Genomic DNA, 20662 nt, shown 5'->3' with positions numbered 1-20662 from the left:
CCATTTCCCCATTTACCCTTATTGGGTATGTTACATCCAATGAGCCATGGCACTGCATGATGAGGCCCTGGCTAAGAGTACACCCTCAACCACCACTTAAAATTATTATATTGTTTGTGAAATGTTTCTACATACACCTTGGCTGTGGCAATTCTGAACTTAGTGTAGCACATTATTGTAAACAACTCTGAAATGTCCTTTCCTTCTTGATAAGTCTGTAGGATTAGATAAAAGATAAACTTCATTAGCCTTTCCCAGATATAATTTCTTTACCTACTGCCTTGTCACAAACAAACCAAAATAAATCTTCACTTAGTTACCTGAGCACCAACATATCTCACTGTGATATTCAACATTCCTTTATTGTCATGTGATAGTACAGAACATGTAATATTACACAAAATTGCCTTCTGCCTGCCAAAAGGCAAAATAAGAGTTGCCAAAGAGTTGCCCAGCACCCCTTACAGTAGGAAAGAGAAGCAAAAGAGTCCCTTCGGAGTTGCTGCGTGTCTATGAATTCGCCTCCAGAGCTTCCACAGCCTCTGTAATCGCATATAGACTCTTGATCAATCCATTGGCAACCCGAGCTCTAGATTCAAACCTCTGACATGATCAGGAGGCATTCAGTGCTCAAGGTCCTTCAGAAGCCTTTGCCCTAAGGATCCTCTTGAATCTAAGCGTGGTGATGTGTAATTACACCACTAAGTCATCAGGGGTCACCCCAGTGACCTTGTATATAAAGCAGTCCAGAGCTACAGTCTAGCCTTCCAGGTCCGTCTTGCAGAGAGACAAGACCTCTTAGTGTACATATTAGTTTATTACCCCCTCCATAAATCTTCGTCCGCGAAGCCAAGCCAAAGAAAGAAATACTCACACTGCTGGTGTGGTTATTGTCAGTACAATTTAATAAACTTATATGTACACTAAGGGGTCTTGTCACTCTGCAAGACGAACTTGGAAGGCTAGACTGCTTTATATACAAGGTCACCGGGATGGCCCCTGGTGACCTAGTGGTGTAATTACATATCACCACACCAAGTTCCCATATGTGGTTCCCATCAGCCAGTCTTTAGCAGTCCACAGCCCATGCTGGTTCTCCAATTGTAAATCACCTGCAGCCTGTGTGGATCTTTCTGCCGCTGTGGTCATCGTCCTGTAGGGTTGTCTCATCTATTTTGCCCTCTCAATGGGAGGGGGTGTGCGGGATGGGGGGGAAAGGGGTCTTCAGCCCGTTTTTTGTGCCGTGCTCTGGCTCGCTGCTTCCCAGAGACTGAAAATGCTCAAGGCCAAGCAAGGTGCCCGCCATCTTGGGCATAGTTGCAGGATTTTAAATCAAAACACCATTGGCTCCTTTAACAAGGCATTTAGAGCAGGTATGAAGCCACTGACATTAGGATCATGCAGTTGAACCATTCAGAGCACTGCTGTGACTCTACTCTCCCAAGTCTCTGCTGTTACTGCACCTCAGACAGCATCGCTTTTTTTAAAAAACTTTAATGTTACTACCAGAAAACGACAAGGTGGTACTGGTTATCTATTCTAGGTTTCAAACTAGAACCTATGAAGCTTATCTTTTTCTTCTTCTTCTTTCTCTTTGGCTTGGCTTCGCGGATGAAGATTTATGGAGGGGGTAAATGTCCTCGTCAGCTGCAGGCTCGTTTGTGGCCTACAAGTCCGATGCGGGACAGGCAGACACGGTTGCAGCGGTTGCAGGGGAAAATTGGCTGGTTGGGGTTGGGTTTTTCCTCCTTTGCCTTTTGTCAGTGAGGTGGGCTCTGTGGTCTTCTTCAAAGGAGGTTGCTGCCCGCCAAACTGTGAGGCGCCAAGATGCACGGTTTGAGGCGATATCAGCCCACTGGCGGTGGTCAATGTGGCAGGCACCAAGAGATTTCTTTAGGCAGTCCTTGTACCTTTTCTTTGGTGTACCTCTGTCACGGTGGCCAGTGGAGAGCTCGCTATATAACACAATCTTGGGAAGGCGATGGTCCTCCATTCTGGAGACGTGACCCACCCAGCGCAGCTGGATCTTCAGCAGTGTGGATTCGATGCTGTCGACCTCTGCCATCTCAAGTACTTCGACGTTAGGGATGAAAGCGCTCCAATGAATGTTGAGGATGGAGTGGAGACAACGCTGGTGGAAGCGTTCTAGGAGCCGTAGGTGATGCCGGTAGAGGACCCATGATTCGGAGTCGAACAGGAGTGTGGGTATGACAACGGCTCTGTATACGCTTATCTTTGTGAGGTTTTTCAGTTGGTTGTTTTTCCAGACTCTTTTGTGTAGTCTTCCAAAGGCGCTATTTGCCTTGGCGAGTCTGTTGTCTATCTCGTTGTCGATCCTTGCATCTGATGAAATGGTGCAGCCGAGATAGGTAAACTGGTTGACCGTTTTGAGTTTTGTGTGCCTGATGGAGATGTGGGGGGGCTGGTAGTCATGGTGGGGAGCTGGCTGATGGAGGACCTCAGTTTTCTTCAGGCTGACTTCCAGGCCAAACATTTTGGCAGTTTCCGCAAAACAGGACATCAAGCGCTGAAGAGCTGGCTCTGAATGGGCAACTAAAGCGGCATCGTCTGCAAAGAGTAGTTCACGGACAAGTTTCTCTTGTGTCTTGGTGTGAGCTTGCAGGCGCCTCAGATTGAAAAGACTGCCATCGTTAAATTACAGCCTGACACAAGGCAGTGCTGCAACCTGCACAACCTGGGGAAATAGAAATGGACACTGACCTGCACCTCCACCCATTTACCACATGGTGTCAGCACATCTCTCAATAAGAAGCACACGGAAAGCAAAACATTTTCTTGAAAGTTTGGTCACTTGGGGGAAACCTTAGCCGTTTGTAATAAAACAAAGAAATAAAAGCCAATGCTGTGTAGGAGTATCCTGGCGAATTAAGCTACCATAAATTTTATAATAATGCTTTGGATACTATAACCTCTGATATCAAAAGTATTGAGAAGTGGCTGTATTACAATTTCAATATTCTGGTGTCTGCTATTCGAAATTGTCAATGTTGGTAATGTATCACCACAGCTTTGTTTATATTTAGTTTTGTATGACATGGTATTGCATGCTTCATTTAAAATTATTTCATTCCAACACTATTTGACTGGAATGTTACATCATGACACGATATAGTAAAGTTCAATGAAAATATTTCAGAATTATAATGATATTTAATGCTACACAAGGTGTGGTTAGAATGTTATTTATATTTGGTAAGAAATGTAGTTAGAATTCACGATTTTACATTACAATATTGCCGATTGTAGTGTTTGAAGGCAGTGTTCTGTCATGTAGTAATGGTCAACGTTAACAAGCAATCGGTTGTGGTCAGTTTTTAGTGTTTTGTAAGTTTATATAGTTGTAATTTTTACAGCCCTCATTGAATTACTGTCTGTTTGCACTGTTTTATTGAAGTATCCAAGTTGTCAACAAGCAAAAAAAAATTAGATGCGAGAAATCTGAAATAAAAAAATCAGAAAATACAGGTCATGTATTGCAGCAGAGAGAAACAGTTGATGCTTTAAAGTTGGAAGGCATCAAAATCTGTCTTTCTCTTTTATCTTGTGTAGTACAGCTGCCAGTACTTCACGGCAGCATTAAATGATGGTGACATTTTCACTCTGCTGATCATAGAAATGTTATGCCGGATATTTGCTACATACATCGTTTTAATGACCATTATTTTATTGAAATATTGTTTAATAATAGTTCATGGTATATTTTTGCATTCCATTTTTGTTTTGCTATTTGTTTCAGGGTCTGAGATACACATAGAGATCACAGGGTCCCCTGGTGCTGGGGCAGCACTGAACATCTGTAGTGAAACAAAAGCTGCAGATGCTGGAATCTTGAGCAGTCACAGAATTGCTGGAGGAACTCTGGTAGAAATGGCCAGTCAACGTTTTGGGTCTGAACCCTTCATCAAGACAAGAGGGAAGTAGGCATGGAAGCAGTCACCCAATCACTGTTTGTACTGCAGAGGAGGCCATTCTAAGTACACCAAATGCAGTTATATTAGGTTGGATGAAATGAAGCTCAGCCTTACCTGGGGAGTCAATGATCCTAGAAGGTGAGGGGAGAGATGCAAGGTTCACACTGGGAAGTGTCTAAGGAAGTGGAAAGGTGACTGGGGAAGAAAGAGCCAATTTCAGTCTTAAAGAGACTTAACCCTGTGAAAAGTAGATAGGGGCTGAGAGCCGACGATGTGACTAGTAATGGGATTACACTGAAGTTGGTGAATGTGTCAGATGCTAGTGGGTGGAAAGAGAGGACCAGAGGGAGTTGGAGTAGACTGAGTGCTTTACTACTAGCAATAAAAGGGAAGGCCTCAGTCTGGGAACAGATGCAGCAAAGAAGGAGGAATTGGGAGAAAGGGATGGCATCCAGTAAGGGACAGGATGGGAAGTGGTAATAACCCAGATAGCCGTGAGGGTCAGTAGGTTTGTAATAGTCATGATAGTTTGTCTCCCAAGACGGACAGAGAAAACAAGGAGGGGGAGAAGTGTCACAGTTCAGGTAAATTTAAGGGTCAGGTGGCAGTTGACAGTGAAGTTAATTAAATGCTGCACCAATGCAGACATGATGTTACAGAGGAAGAGTTGTGGAGTATTACCCAGGTGCAGGTATGACTTTCAAATGCTATCTCCTGTGCAAAGTGGAGATTCAGAATGAAAATAATGAGGAAGGATACCTGTCAGCTGTGGTAGGGTGTAAATGCCATAACATGCCACAAAACCAAATCCGGTGAAGTAGCAGATGGCAAAGCTTCACCCCCAAAGGAAATCAATGCCTTCTACACCTAATCTAATGACAATAGTACATTAAATTGTAATAAGGAATGTCTAGCAGAGGATTAAAGTGTCCATAGGGCCCACTACTCCAAAGTTCAATTAGCTAAATTTTACCCCAATATATCATCTAAATGTGATAAATGTACTTTATATCATATGTTCGGGCTATGTCCCTCTGTCTAACTACTGGAAAGAGGTATTGACTATTAGCTTTTCCACCCACCCACCCCCCCCACCCCCCCACCCCCACCCCCACACAGAGGTTATTGGATTTGATGGAGTCCCTATCTCTAGAGAAAATTAGATGCTCAATTACTAAAACAAGCAAAACATTTCTTTGGGGTTTTTTTTCCCAATTATTTTCACAATTTATAGATCAAATATTTTTGATTTTTATTAAAAATCTTTTTTTTGAACTATTAGTATTGAAATCAGTAGTTGATGTGTCATCGCTCAGATAATAGGTTGGGGTTAGAAATTACATTAGTTCTTGTTTTATATACAAAATTGACAACATGGATCATAAATATCTTGTTTATCTTTGTGTATTATCTGTAATTTTAATTTACTTTTACCTGAACTTTATATCATATGTATCTATGTATTTGATATTGGTTTTTGAGATATTAAAAAGAAAGATTTGGCGCAGTAACAGCAAAGAACCACCCCCACGTCCCCTGATGATCCTATTCTGTCTGCATCAGAGGATAATGTGCGTGCTGCCTTCAGGAGCGTGAATCCGGGGAAAGTATCCAGCAGAGTATTACAAATTTGTGCTGACGAACTTATCAATGTATTCATATCTTCAATATCTCACTTCAACAGGGCATGGTACCCACCTGTTTCAAACAGGGGTCAATTATACAAGTGTCCAAGAATAACATAATAAGCTGCCTTAATGACCAGTTGCACTACAGTGACGAATTGCTTTGGAAGGCTAGTGTTGAAGCACATCACCTCCTGTCTGAGCAGAGACATAGATCTGTTACAATTCACTAACATGTCTACAGAGTCTCTACACATAGCTCTGGAACACCTGGATAACAAAGATGCATACATCAGGATGTTCTTTATCAACTACAGTTCAGCATTTAACACCATCATCCCCTCAAAACTGATCAGCAAACTTCAAGACCTGGGACTCAACACCCCACTGTGTAATTGGATCCTAGATTTTGTTTAAAACACAAGATCACAAAATAAAGGAACAGAAGTAGTCCACTTGGCCCAACAAGTCTGTTCCACAACTATCCCAAGTTGAACTATACTCACACCTAGTTTCAATTGCCAACCTTTTCCCCCTCATATCCCCTGACCAATTAGATACTTATCAATCTCTTGCTTAAACTCTCCCAGAGATCAGACCTCCACTGCTATGTGGCAATGAGTTCCACAAATCCACGTCCCTCTCATTAAAGTTTTCTTCATCTTTAAAAAGATAACATCTAACTTTAAGACTGCCCTCTGGTTCTCGATTCCCCCACCAAGGGAAACATCTACATCCACTCTGTCAAAACCTTTCAAAATTCAGAAGGCTTCTATGAGATCCTCTCATTCTTCTGTACTCCAATAAATACAATCCAAGAGCTGCTAAACATTCCTCATACATTAGCCCTTGTATTCTAGGAATCAAGGTAGTAAATTTCATCTGCACTCTCTCCAACAACATCACATCCTTTCTAAGATAGGGGGCCCAAAACTGCACAGTACTTCAGATGAGGACTCACCAGTGCCCCATAGTCTCATCAATACCTCTTTACTCTTGTAAACTATTCCTCTTGAAATGAATGCTAACATAACATTCACTTTCTTTACTACCAATCCAACCTGGTCATCAACTTTTAGGTTTCCCTGCATGAGGATACCCAGGTCCCCTTGCACTTCCAAGGTTTGAATTTTCTCCCCATCCAAATAGTACTGACTGTTTATTTCCACTACCACAAATGTAGAACTGTACATTTCTCAACATTGTATCTCATCTGCCTTTTTTTTGCCCCATCCCCTAAACTGTCTATATCCATGTGCAACCTTTGGGTTTCTTCAACACTTCCTGTTCTGCCACCCATCTTGGTGTCATCTGTAAATTTGGCCACAAAACCATTCAATCCAATCATTAATATAAATTGTAATCAGTAGCAGCCCCAAGACCGATCTCTGCAGAACACAACTTGTTACAGGCAGTCAACCTGAACAGGATCCCTTTAGTTCAACCCTTTGTTTCCTGCCCATCAGCCAATTTTCTATCCAATCTAATATTGGCCCTGTAATTCCATGGGATCTCATCTTATTAAGCAGCCTCATATGTGGCACCTCATCGAAACTCTTCTGAAAATCCAAATATACAACATCCACAGCCTCCCCTTTGTCCACCCCACCAGAGATTTCAAAAATTCTAATAGGTTGGTCAGACAGGCTCTACCCTTCAAAAAAAAAAAAACCATGCTGACTTGGACCTGTCCTGTCATACATCTCTAGTTATTTCATAACCACATCCTTGGGGATCAACTCTAACACCTTCCAACCACTGACAAACTAATAGGCCTATAGTTTCCTTTTTTCCCCCCTGTCTCCCACCTTTCTTAAACAGTGGAACCGCATTTGCAACCTTCCAATCCTCTGGAATCATGCCAGAGGATATTGTCATCTGGAAAATTATCACCAATAGATCCACAATCTCCAAAGCTATCTTTTTTTAAGATCTCATGGGTACACCTCATCCAGTTTGGGAGATTTATCAATCTTTAATCCATTCAGTTTGCCCAGCACTATTTCTCTAGTAATCCTAATGGCATCTAATTCTACTCCCCGAAACCTGGGTCAGGTATATATTGCTAATGACTTCCACAGTGAACACTGACATGAACTATTAAGTTTCTTCAATAGCCATCTCTTTATTACCCATTACAACTTCCCCCAAATCGGTCCTATGTCTATGCGTGCCTCTCTTTTACTCTTTATATATATTTTTTAAAAAACTCAGTATTTGTTTTTATATTGTTTTCCAATCTTTCCTAATGACTTCCTTTGTCTCTTTCTGCAAGTTTTTAAGATTTCCAGTCCTGTTTTCCCACTAAATTTAGCTTCCTTGTATTTCCCCCCCCCCCCCCTTGTTTTCATCTTAGCCATCACCCCTTTTGTTAGCCACATTGGTGCCATCTTTCCATTGACAAATTTCCTTTTCCTTGGAATACATCTATCCTGCATATTTAAAAAAAATACTTGTAGAAATAGCTTCCAATTTTGCTCTGCCATCCCTCTATTTTGCTTTTCCAGTCAACTTGAACCAGTTCCTTTCTCATGCCACTGTAATTTCCTTTATTCCACTGAAAAATTGATACCGAATAACATCCTTTTCAAATTTGTAACTAAATTCAACCATGTTATAATTGTTACTTTCTAGAGGCTCTAACACCTTTAATTCCTTAATGAATTCGGGTTCATTGCACATCACCAAATCCAGAACATCAGATCTCCTGGTGGGCTTATTAACAAGCTGTTCAAAAAAGCAAACTCACCTGGGATCCAGAAATTTCCTGCCCTTCCTAATCCTCTGTCGTATTAAAATCCCCCATAATTATTTTGACATTATCCTTGCGACATGCCCTTTCTATTTCCAGCTGTAACTCATAGTCCACTTCCTGGCTGCTGTTTGGGGGCCTGTATACAACTGCTAATATTGTCTTTTTACCCTTGTCATTTCTTAATTCAACCTACAAATGATTCTACTGCTGCTGACCCTATGTCCTTCTTTCTAATGATTTAATGTCATTACTTACCATCAGAGCCACACCTCCAACTCTGCCTACTTGCCTTTCTTTCCTATACACTGTACCCTTGGACATTGAGATCCCAATCGCATACCTCATTGAGCCATGTTTCATTAATGGCCACAATGTCATATTTTCTAAGCAGAATCTGTGCAACCAATCTTACCAAAAAAAGGTAATCTTTCTTTCTAATGCTCCCTTAGACCTGCTACTGATATCATTTTTACTGATTTCCTGTTGAACAGCACTTTCTCCTGCCTCACCTACCCTTTCTTTTTGATATAATTGACTCTTTTGTATTTTTCCCCCCCATTCTCCTTCATAGCTCCTTGTCTCCCTACTACCCTAATCTATTCACTCTCATGGATTTCCCACCCCCCACCAAACTAATTTAAACCCTCCTCAACTGCTCTAGCAAACCCGCCAGCCAGGATATTGGTCCCCATCCAGTTCAGGTGCATCCCATCCCTTTTGTAGAGGTCTGACCTTCCCCAGAAATGATCCAGGAATCTGAAATCCTGCCCCAACTCTTCAGCCACACATTCATCAGCCATAACTTTCAAATTTTTTAAAAACCCTGTCTACCACATGGCAGAGGCAGCAACCCCAAGATTACTATTGAAGATCCTACCTTTTAACTTCCTTCTTAACTCCCCAAATTCTCTCAAAGACCTTATTCTACTTCTATCCATGTCATTTGTCCCTACATGGACCAGGACATCCAGCTGCTCCCCCTACCCTTCCAGAATGCTGTAGAATAAATCCAAAACATCCTTGACCCTGTCATCTGGGAGGAATCATACCAACCTGGAGTCTCAATACATTCCAACAAACTTCCTGTTTGCCTTCCTAAGCAATGAGACCTTTAAAATTAAGGTTTTCCTCTTCTCAGCCCTTCCCTTCTGAGCCAAAGTTGCTAGCCTATGTAAGAGACTTAACCATCTTGACATCCTTGGTAGATCATCCCCATCAACAGTATACCTATTGTCAGTGGGAACATCCACAGGGGTACTCTGCACTACCTATGTCTTCCCTTTTATTTCCCAGATATTCACCCAATTATCTGTCCTATTTGGGGTGACTATCTCCCTACTTCTCTATTACAGTCTCAGCCACCAGAATAATCTGTAGCTGATTTAACTCCAGCTCCAGTTGCCAAACTTGGTCTGTAAGTAGCCAGAGCTGAATGCACTTTCTGCAGGTGTGGTTTGTCTGGGACATGTGTACCATCCAAGATCACCCACATCTGGAGCAATCCACAGCTTTAGCTGACTGCATTAACCTGTATGATAAATTTCCTCACCTGGTCTTACCTCCCCAGTTTCAAGCAAGCAACTCTCCTCAGTCACTGAGAAACAAAAGCACTATTTCAATATCCCTTAGCCACTATCAGGACTGCTCCTCCTTTTATGTAACCTTAAGTCTATCAACCCAACTACTGTGCAGCCCTAGACAATTGTCACAATTTCTCACACCTGTATTCAACTATCCAACCACAGCCTCAACACTTAACATCAATAAATCACTTAACTGCTTAACACTTAATGGTTCCAAAACCAGCTGAAAAGAAAGTAAGCCGTCTTACCTTGTCAAACCTGCCACCCAACTGACTAACGTCATGAGCTTGCATAGCAGTCCCTACCCAACCGTAGCCTTTATAATTTAAAATAAAAATTCAAAAACACTTCACTGCTTACAGTTTTCCCAGCAACTGTCCTTTCGCTCTCCCAGCTCCACACCAGATTTCCTCACATTCAGATCACAATCAGTGAGGATTGGTAAGAACATCTCCACATTCTCCATCAGTATCAGGGCTGCGTTTTTAGTCCCCTGCTCTACTCACCTTACACCCACGTCTGTGTAGATTGGTACGATAATAACACCATCTACAAATTTGCTGACAATACCATGGTAGTGGGCTGTATTTAAATATGGCAATGAGTCAACATATGGGAGGGAGATTAAAAACTTGGCTGAATGGTGCACGAACAACAACCTCACACTCAATGTCACCAAAACCAAGGAGCTGATTGTTGACTTCAGGAAGGGAAACCAGACGTATACAATCCAGTGATCATTGGGGGATCAGAGGTGGAGAGGGTGAGCAAATTTAAGTTCTTGGTAATCACTATCTTGAGGATCTTTCCTGGACCAACACACTAATTGGCATCATGAAGAAAGCACATCAGCTTCTCTACTTCCTCTCAGGATTTTGCAGAGCTTTTGTGTGACCTTAGAAACCCTGGCAAATTTAACAGATGTATGCTGACTGGCAGTATCACAGTTTGCTATGGGGACACTAATACATCTGAGCCTAAAGCTCTCGAAAAGGTAGTGGACACAGCCCAGGATATTATAGGCAAAACCCTCCCCACTATCAAGAACATCTATAGGGAACACTGCCCTTGGAGAGCAGCACCAAGCATCAAGGATCTACACCATCCAGCACACTCTATTCTCACTGCTACCATCAGGAAAGAGGTATAGGAGCCCGAAGATTCGCACAACCAGGTTCAGGAATTCTCTACCCAGGGAAGCAGTTGAGGCTACTTCATTAAACATAGATTTTTTACATTAAAATAAAGGAATTCAGGGATATGGGGAAAGGTGGGTAGGTGGAGTTGAGCCAATAATTAGATCAGCTCTGGTCTTATTGAATGGCGGATCAGGCTCAATGGGGCGGATGGTTTACTCCTGCTCCTAATTCTTACCTACCTCACCCGAATATTGGTTCTATTACTTTACAGCGGTATGACTTATTGTGGTATAACTTTATGACTATATTTTAATTAGAACTGCTTCAATTAGAAAGTAGCTTTAATTATATAATTAATTTAATTGTGTGAATGATATTATTTAATTATGTTTTCATTATAATTTCGCTTTTAATGTTTAATAATTGAGTGACGGTCCATTAGCCAGCTTTAGTTGGTCGTTGACGGATTTGGCACTGACGGCTATTCTCTATGAGCAGAGCGGTTCTGGATTTTTTACTCCGGAACAGTCTTTCACCAGGATCCGTGTCAGAATCAGTCGGGCGATCCACTGGGGAAAACATATCGACACCGCTCTCTCCCAGGTCATTGAACATTACTGTCGCCAATTGGCCAGGAGAGAAGAGACACCCCAGTGGGATTGTTGAAGGACAAGGGGGAGGGGAGGGGAAAGAGTAGATAAAGGCAGGGGATAGCCATCACCCGCCTAGCCTGCTGCACTTACCCCAGGTGAAGACAACAGAGCGGCGGGGACTCAGAGACATGGTAAGTGTGAGCAGATTCTCAGCTCCAGAAGTCACTGGTCCTAACTTCCATTACTCCGCTAACGAACTCTTCTTTCTTTCCCCCACCCCCGCTTCTTGCTTGGCCCACTCGCCCTTCGTAACTGTTATTATACTGGGAGCTGGAGACCCGGGGGGGAAGGGGGCGGGGAAGTGCAGTCCGGGGCTTAACGTCGAAAGCTGGTTCCGAGTGGGTGTTCAGATCTTCTTCAACCCATGTAAAGGCGGAACCCAGAGTGAAGAAAGCGCACTGGTAGCGGGGACTTGCACAACTCACGGTTGAACATCTGATTATGGGGCTATTTCTGTGGAGAACCAGGGAGGGTTAACTGGTGAGATTTGCCCAATATTCTGGATCCCTCAGCACCCGCAATCCTCCTCCAATTCTGCTTTAAATATGTGCTGTTTCTGATCTCTTTCTAATGGGAGATCGAGCCTTCCCATTGACCTCGAGCCCTCCTAATTTCCACAATGCACGTCTTTTTTCAACAACCCGCCTTGTCCGATCTACGGCACCCTACCCAGTGCAAGCACACCTTGACAACAGCGTCTTCTAAACTGTCCCGTATATACTGCCTTAGTAGCTGCCGGAGGAAGGTATCCCATACACCGAGTTTTGGGGGGGGGGGGGGGAGAATCTTTTAAGGAGACAGCATGAACAGATCACCCACACAAAACCACCGCTGTAAGAGGTGTGGAGAGGGTACAGTCACAGAACAGCTGGATTGTACTAGATAAATCCACAGAATGAAGGCAGCCAGTGAACTCGGCTTGGGACTGACACTCCAGCATGTCTTCATTATTTTCCAGTATGGATTCATCAACACCTGCCTGAAATCTCTGGTAGTGGAGAACTTTGGGGAAGAGAAATGGGAAGCTTTGAGGTGCGTAATAATTCCATCCAAGGCTTTTGAGTTCAAGTTTATTTATCATCCAATTGTACGAGTACAACCCGCCGCTCTCCGGTCCTCGGTGCAAATACATATACAGTCAAACTATACATATACATATTATTTGCATACAAATATTGTGTTGGACAAACATTATTAAATAAATAGTTGAGTCACGGAGGTATGAGCGGTTCATCAGTCGTTCAGTGGTGGAAAAGGCTGTTTCTCAGCCTAGTAGATACTCCTCTTGTTATTCTTCGGTAACAAAAAAATGTGTGGGGTGTTGAAGGTCCGCACTGAATGTACGAGTTCTCTTTAGACAACGATCCAGGTAAATGGCCGGTGGAACTGGGGTGGGATGGGAGGAAGAGCCCAGTGATCCTCTCTGTCCCTCTTAAAGTACCGTGGATTGACGACCCATCAAATGCTTTAGAGTAGTGGTTTTCAAATATTTTCTTTCCACTCGTACACCATTTTAAGTAATCCTTCCACCATAATCCTCTCCAACACCAACACGCCTTTCCTAAAATAAGGCACTTAAAACTTACACAATTCTCCAAGTGAGGTTTCACTAGTGCCTTATAGAGTCTCAACATTACATCCCTGATCTCTAGAAATGAATGCCAACATTTCATTCGCCTTCTATATCACCAACTCAATCTGGAGGTCAACCTTTTGGGTATCCTGCATGAGGACTCCCAAGTCTCTTTGCACCTTTGAATTTTCTCCCATCTAAATAATAAATGGTGTGAGAATAACAACCTGAGTTTCAAACTGGACGAGACAAAGGAGATCATTGTGGACTTCAAGGAGAACCCAGATGACCACTCTCCACCACACATTGATAGCTTGGAGAGAGTAGAGAGTGCCACTTAAGAAATGACCTATCCTGGACACACAACACCTCCTCACTGAACATGAAAATGCAACAGCAACTGCGCCTCCTGAGGAGACTGGGGCACAAGGCTACCTGTCACATCCTGTCAACTTTCCACAGCACTGGCTGTGGCCAAGAAATGTATAGAGGTTACCTGAAAGTCTGATTCCCATCTAGGAATGTCACGATGGAATGCAAAAATGCAAAGTTGTGTTCCCCTGAGAAAATCACTTACAGTTTGAGGATCAAATATGATGTTTTTAAATAAAAAATTTGGCAGCTGTATTTATGGCAAATAGCTGCAATCATTTTGTTCCACCACCCCCCTTGCTTCAGAGCGCCCTGTCTGTACCCCTCCCCGGATCTAGAAAAGCTTGATATATAAGGTGGATGATACATTCCTGACAACCTATTTTTTTCTCTTTCTTGTTTTCTTGCTCTCTATTTTCTGTTTTTCTCAATTTTCTCAGGGGAGATATGATTAATTATAGTTAGACATGCAATAGCTATTAATGGGTGTATATCACTTTTTTTCAGAAACTTATTTTGCCCTTTGCACTGTTTGACTTGAAAATTTGTAAATAGAATTTTAAAAAAAACTTTCCACAGGATCGGCCCTGGTCAGCTGCACCAGTTTGCTCTAGACCAGTGGTTTTCAACTTTTTCTTTCCACTCACATACCACCTGAAGCAAGCCCAATGCTATAAGTGGTCTGTGATTAGTAAGAGATTACTTAAAATGATATATGAGTGGGAAAGGAAGGTTGAGAACCACTGCTCTAGACCCAATTGTTACTGGAATATTTTGCTTGAGAAAATTGGTCATTGATCCATTTCCTTTGGAGTTATGAAACCGTGTACATAACGAGTCAATTAGGTACAATTAAAACAGTGGTTTTCAAGCTTTTTCTTGACACTCACATACCACCTTAAGCAATCCCTTACATGTTCAGGATAAAAGGCCACCAGTTTAAAACAGTCGCAGAAAAATTTATTTAGCCAGAGGGTTGTGAGTCTGTGGATCTTGTTGCCACAGGGGGCTGTGGAAGCGATGTCATTGGATTTGACAGGTATTTGATTAGTCAGGGCATCAAGGATTATAGGGAGAAGGCCTGAGAGTGGGGCTGATTGGGAGGAAGGTTCAGCTCATGATAGAATGGTGGAGCAGATTCGATGGGTCTACTTCTGCTCCTACATCTTGTGACCATTTCATGAGATTTTTCACTCCTTTCTGTAGTGCAGCATATCGCTGTTGCTGATGAGATTTAACTACTATCATGTACTCTGCGAACTTGATGACTCTGAAGCTGGATCTGGTGATGGAGTCATGGGTCAGTTGTATGAATAAGAAAGGGCTAAGCACACAATGGTGTTTGATGTTCTGCTGCCCACCCAAACAGACTGTGATCTTTCCCTTAGGAAGTGCAGAATCCAATTATAGAGAGGGTGTTGAATCCCAGCAAGGACATCTTCTCCACCAGTCTCTGTGTAATGATAGTATTAAACACTGAGCAGAAATCAAAGAACAGCAGCCATTGTTCTCCAGGTAGGACAGGATTGAGAGCTGGGATAAGGATTTTGCATCATCAGTGAAACAGTTCCATGTGTAAGCCAATTGAAATGGATCCAGAGTCTTTAGGAGATGTGCATTGATGTGTTCCATCACCAGACACTCAAAACACTTCATAATGGTGAAGGTCAGTGCCACTGGGTGGTAATCTTTGAAACCTGTTACTGTCACTCTCTTTGATATTGGGATAATGGTGGCTGCCTTGACACTGTGGGGATGACGGACTGCTTCAGTGATGTGTTGAAGATCTCTGGAAGGACCTCTGTCAGTTCTGTCCATTCCTTCAGTACCCCTCTGAATGTCTGGTCTCACTGCCTTGTGTAGGTTCACTTTGGATGGGGTTCTCCTCTCCTTAGCTGCAGTTATGTAAAGGGCCCATTCATCTTTGGCTTTAGCCTGTTCTTCTCATCACACTGTGCAGAGAAGATGTTCAGTCTGTCTGGAAGGGAGATGTTGATGTCATTGACTTGCAAGATTCTCTTGTGATTAGTTATTGTTTTGATACCTTGCCACATGTTCCTCGAATCGCTGGTGTGGCACAGCTGACTATGGATCTTTTGCGCATACCCATGGTTTGCCTTCTGGATTGCACAGGGAAGTTCAGCCCTGGCTAATCTTAGTGCCATCTTGTCTCATGTCCTGAAGGCAGCATCACAAGCTCTGAGAAGTGCATGAAATTCTGCATCCAACCATGGTTTCTGGTTAGCCTTCGTTGTGTAGCATTTGATCTCCATGACATCCTCAATGCTTATGTACTCCTCAAAATTTACATGGCTGTTGTAGGTGGCCACCTCCATGAAACTGCTCCAGTTTGTGATTTCAAAGCAGTCCTGAGGTGCTGCAGTGTCCCCGCCCCCCCACTTCCCTCTGTATGTTGGAGTTCATAGGATGGATATGTGATCTGAGTAACCAAGGTGAGATGAGGCTGCTCTTTAACTGATTTTTGCAGGGCCATTTTGAATACGCAGTCAATGGAACTTGGTACTCTTGTCAGCCACAAGCTTCCGTAGACTTCAACCACTTGCTGTTTTATTTACGATTTCCATCTTTTAAAATTTTCTTTGTCTTTTTCTGATTACCACCCCCCCCCCCAGTTCTTCTACACATTTTTCTTCTCAGATCACGGGCTGAAGTTGAAGACACCTTCATGACTTACCAGGTTTACGATGATGCGATCACGCTGAGCCTTGTGCAGGCAGCATCTGACATGTTCAGTAAGTAGGATTCACCAAGTCATTTAAAATAGAACGTCCATGTAAAAGGATATGCACACACGCAAGAGAAATGGATCAAAGACTCCAGAAATGGAGTTATGATTCAGGTCCACTATTGGCTTTCTCTTGTTCACTTTTGGGGTAAGACTTGCAAGAGGCTTCCTATTCTCTTGGTTTATTCTGTTTTAAATCAGTGCTTTCAACTTTAAACTAAATGCTGGAATATTTATGCTATGCAATATTGTGTATTTGCTGTGCACCTATTTTAGCATTAGTTCACGGACAAGTTTCTCTTGTGTCTTGGTGTGAGCTTGCAGGCGCCTCAGATTGAAGAGACTGCCATCCGTGCGGTACCGGATGTAAACAGCGTCTTCATTGTTGGGGTCTTTCATGGCTTGGTTCAGCATCATGCTGAAGAAGATTGAAAAGAGGGTTGGTGCGAGAACACAGCCTTGCTTCACGCCATTGTTAATGGAGAAGGGTTCAGAGAGCTCATTGCTGTATCTGACCCGACCTTCTTGGTTTTCGTGCAGTTGGATAATCATGTTGAGGAACTTTGGGGGACATCCGATGCGCTCCAGTACTTGCCAAAGCCCCTTCCTGCTCACGGTGTCGAAGGCTTTGGTGAGGTCAACAAAGGTGATGCCGCTTTAGTTGCCCATTCAGAGCCAGCTCTTCAGCGCTTGACGTCCTGCTTTGCGGAAACTGCCAAAATGTTTGGCCTGGAAGTCAGCCTGAAGAAAACTGAGGTCCTCCATCAGCCAGCTCCCCACCATGATTACCAGCCCCCCCACATCTCCATCGGGCACACAAAACTCAAAACGGTCAACCAGTTTACCTATCTCGGCTGCACCATTTCATCAGATGCAAGGATCGACAATGAGATAGACAACAGACTCGCCAAGGCAAATAGCGCCTTTGGAAGACTACACAAAAGAGTCTGGAAAAACAACCAACTGAAAAACCTCACAAAGATAAGCGTATACAGAGCCGTTGTCATACCCACACTCCTGTTCGGCTCCGAATCATGGGTCCTCTACCGGCACCACCTACGGCTCCTAGAACGCTTCCACCAGCGTTGTCTCCGCTCCATCCTCAACATCCATTGGAGCGCTTACACCCCTAACGTCGAAGTACTCGAGATGGCAGAGGTCGACAGCATCGAGTCCACGCTGCTGAAGATCCAGCTGCGCTGGATGGGTCACGTCTCCAGAATGGAGGACCATCGCCTTCCCAAGATTGTGTTATATGGCGAGCTCTCCACTGGCCACCGTGACAGAGGTGCACCAAAGAAAAGGTACAAGGACTGCCTAAAGAAATCTCTTGGTGCCTGCCACATTGACCACCGCCAGTGGGCTAACGCCTCAAACCGCGCATCTTGGCGCCTCACAGTTTGGCGGGCAGCAACCTCCTTTGAAGAAGACCGCAGAGCCCACCTCACTGACAAAAGGCAAAGGAGGAAAAACCCAACACCCAACCCCAACCAACCAATTTTCCCCTGCAACCGCTGCAATCGTGTCTGCCTGTCCTGCATCGGACTTGTCAGCCACAAATGAGCCTGCAGCTGACGTGGACTTTTTACCCCCTCCATAAATCTTCGTCCGCGAAGCCAAGCCAAAGAAAGAAGAAGGAAGATTTCAGCATTACATGGCATTTAATATAAATATTATTAACTACTCTACACTTTATATAAAATGTATTTACATTATACATATAATTGCATTAATGCAAAGCTTTGAGATCCCAGTGGCTCATTGGCTCTGGGCCTGCACAATAGAAACCAAATGCAGGAAGCCAGGGAATCTCCCTCAGCCTTGGCCAGCAGATTACACTTCAGGTGTTTTAGGCTCAAGTACTCAAGATGGAGACATTCACTGGTGTTCCTGTTCATCCCATCGTGACATCAGCTGCAATGTGGGCGAATCTTGCATTGGGTGAGGAGAGGTTTGATTTCTGTGCTACTACTCTGCTGCAGTTCACTAGTTAAGGAGGGGTATCTTGAGAGGGGCTGGAGAGTTCTGTGCACCAGGACCAGTTCTCCAGTGTGGATCACTGCTCTCCTCTATCCAAATCTCCCTGAACTAATAGGTAATGTGACAATGCATTCACAAAAACTGCGCATCTCAAGATCCCCTTTATTGTCTCATAATAATACATAAAAATGTAAGATATGGTATACTTTAACTGTTGTCTGTCATAAGGCAAACGCATTCGCCATGTGCATTGCCTGACACCCCTAACAATAAGAGAAGACAGAATTCCTTCAGAGGCACTGAGTACCTGTGGATGCACCTCCAGTGCTCTGGAGCTTCACAAATTCCCGTTCTAGCCATCGGCAGCCCAAGCTCCAGATCCACACCTACAATATGATCAGGAAACCTTTGGTGCCTGGGGCCTTCGGGAGCCCCACCTGCCCTCAGCACCCTCTGAAATCCCAGTTTCATAGACTTCAATGGAACAGGGACACATTTCTGTCCCAAAGGCTTCTGACCCACTCTGAAGGACTTCACCAAATTTCCAGATATGTGGATTACCTTCTAATTTCCTCATTGTGATTTCATTATTTGCACTTCCAAGTTGAATACTAAGCTGAATGTGTCCATTATGTGTTAATTTGTATCCATGGGAATGTCGGGTATTTGATCAGTTTTGTTCTCTCATTCATCTTATCCTCTTCTGATATACTTGTGGTACTTGGCTAAAATTATGAGACTCCACTTATCACACACTAATTGAACCACTCCAGGGCACTGAAAAGTCACAGGCAAATGTAGCTACCAGTCAATCCATGCTACCATAAGTAGGTTTCCACTATATTTTCTGCGTTAAAATATGATTTTTCTAAAACTAGAGCTATTTAGTGAATTTTTCAGTATTGATGTCATAGCAGTTAGCACAACACTGTAACAGCACCAGCGACCCAGGTTCGAATTCACCACTGTCTGTAAGGGGGTTGTATGTTCTCCCTGTGACTGCATGGGTTTCTTCTAGGTGCACCCCTTTCCTCCCACGTTCCATTGGTAAATTGGTCGCAGGAGTATATTTAGGTGTTGGCTCATGGGCCAGAAGGGTCTGTTACCCAGGGGTGCAGTGCTGCTGGAGCTCACTGGAGCTGCGCTCTGGCACCTTATGGGGCAGCTCTGGCACCTCTGCCCAGAGCAGTGGTGGCACCCCCTCCCCACCCTGGCCCTGCTGAGTGCTATTCTGAACATTCCTATTTCTTCCACAACTTCCTCCTTCTCGTTAAAACTGTTCGCTCTCAATTCTACAACGCCAAATGTAACCTGGCAGCTACCAAGGCCAAGTTTTTGTGAGACCTCCTGTGTCACCATTTTTGGTGAGCTCCAGAACCTAAAAATTAGCGCTGCACCCCCGCTGTTACCATGCTGTATCTCAAAACCTGAGATGAAGAAAGTAGCAGACTCAGCAAAGTCCTCCTTGTGCCCAACCTCCCGCCTGCTGAAGACATCTTGCATGAGGTGCTTCCTCAAAGCAGACAACATCATAAAAGATTCCATCACCTTGGCCATGCTCTCTTCTCACAACTCATTCAGGCACAAAGGTTCAGCACTTCAAATTTCATAAACAGTTTTCTTTCCTCTACCCTCTCCATAACACAACTTCAAGGCAATGACAGACCTGTTTGCACAAACTGACTCAGCACATTCTTTTACATTATAACCATGAATATTTATTATGTATTGGTTTATTTTTCCCTTCCTTTTAGGTTGTTATTTATTTTTATCTCTTCTTAAGAGCTGTGTGTGTGTTGTGTAGATGAAAGCTGCAGTAAGACTTTCAATGTAATTTCTTTACATTGTACTTGTGTCTAAGACAATAAATTTAATTCATGGATAACTGAATTGTGTATTCTTATACACAGATATATCTACTGAGGCTCTTTTGAAACTTTTTGGAAGACACTTCTTCACTTTCTGCAAGATGTCGGGCTATGACCAAATGCTACACACATTGGGAGGATCACTGATGGAGTTTATTGAAAATTTAGATGCCCTTCACAGTTACCTTGCATTGTCATATCAGGTAATACACTCCTCTCAATCAGAGTGAGCATTGTACTGTATAAAACCGGAGGTGAGTAATACTTGTAATTGTTTTAGTTGTATTACTTGAACTTGAAACTGCCATTAAGTGAAAATTTAAAAAAAAAACTGCAGAAATAGGAAACAAAACAGAAAATGCCAGAAACACTCAGTGGTAAAGCAGAATCTGTTGGAGTGTGTCAAGGTTAATGTTTCCGTTTGGAGATCCTTTCT

The 20662-nt window shown here is 43.2% G+C and overlaps 2 protein-coding genes across 2 annotated transcripts in view; one reads left to right on the top strand and one right to left on the bottom strand.

Moving 5' to 3' along the window:
- LOC138738796 (protein FAM124A-like) overlaps window positions 1-20662 on the bottom strand; it is a 109250-nt gene that overhangs the window by 63587 nt on the left and 25001 nt on the right. The gene's annotated exons all lie outside the window — the stretch shown is intronic.
- The window catches only part of gucy1b2 (guanylate cyclase 1, soluble, beta 2), a 39403-nt gene continuing 30556 nt past the window's right edge, over window positions 11816-20662 (top strand). The window contains exons 1-4 of the mRNA XM_069892443.1: window positions 11816-12088; window positions 12646-12719; window positions 16291-16385; window positions 20269-20429. Of these exons, the coding sequence (XP_069748544.1) occupies window positions 11816-12088; window positions 12646-12719; window positions 16291-16385; window positions 20269-20429 (603 nt within the window). The remainder of the gene's footprint in view (window positions 12089-12645; window positions 12720-16290; window positions 16386-20268; window positions 20430-20662) is intronic.

The sequence above is a fragment of the Narcine bancroftii genome, chromosome 7 (genome assembly GCF_036971445.1).
Source record: "Narcine bancroftii isolate sNarBan1 chromosome 7, sNarBan1.hap1, whole genome shotgun sequence".
Taxonomy (NCBI): Eukaryota; Metazoa; Chordata; class Chondrichthyes; order Torpediniformes; family Narcinidae; genus Narcine; species Narcine bancroftii.
Note: the sequence above shows the minus strand (reverse complement) of the source record. Positions and strands in the feature narration are given on the sequence as shown.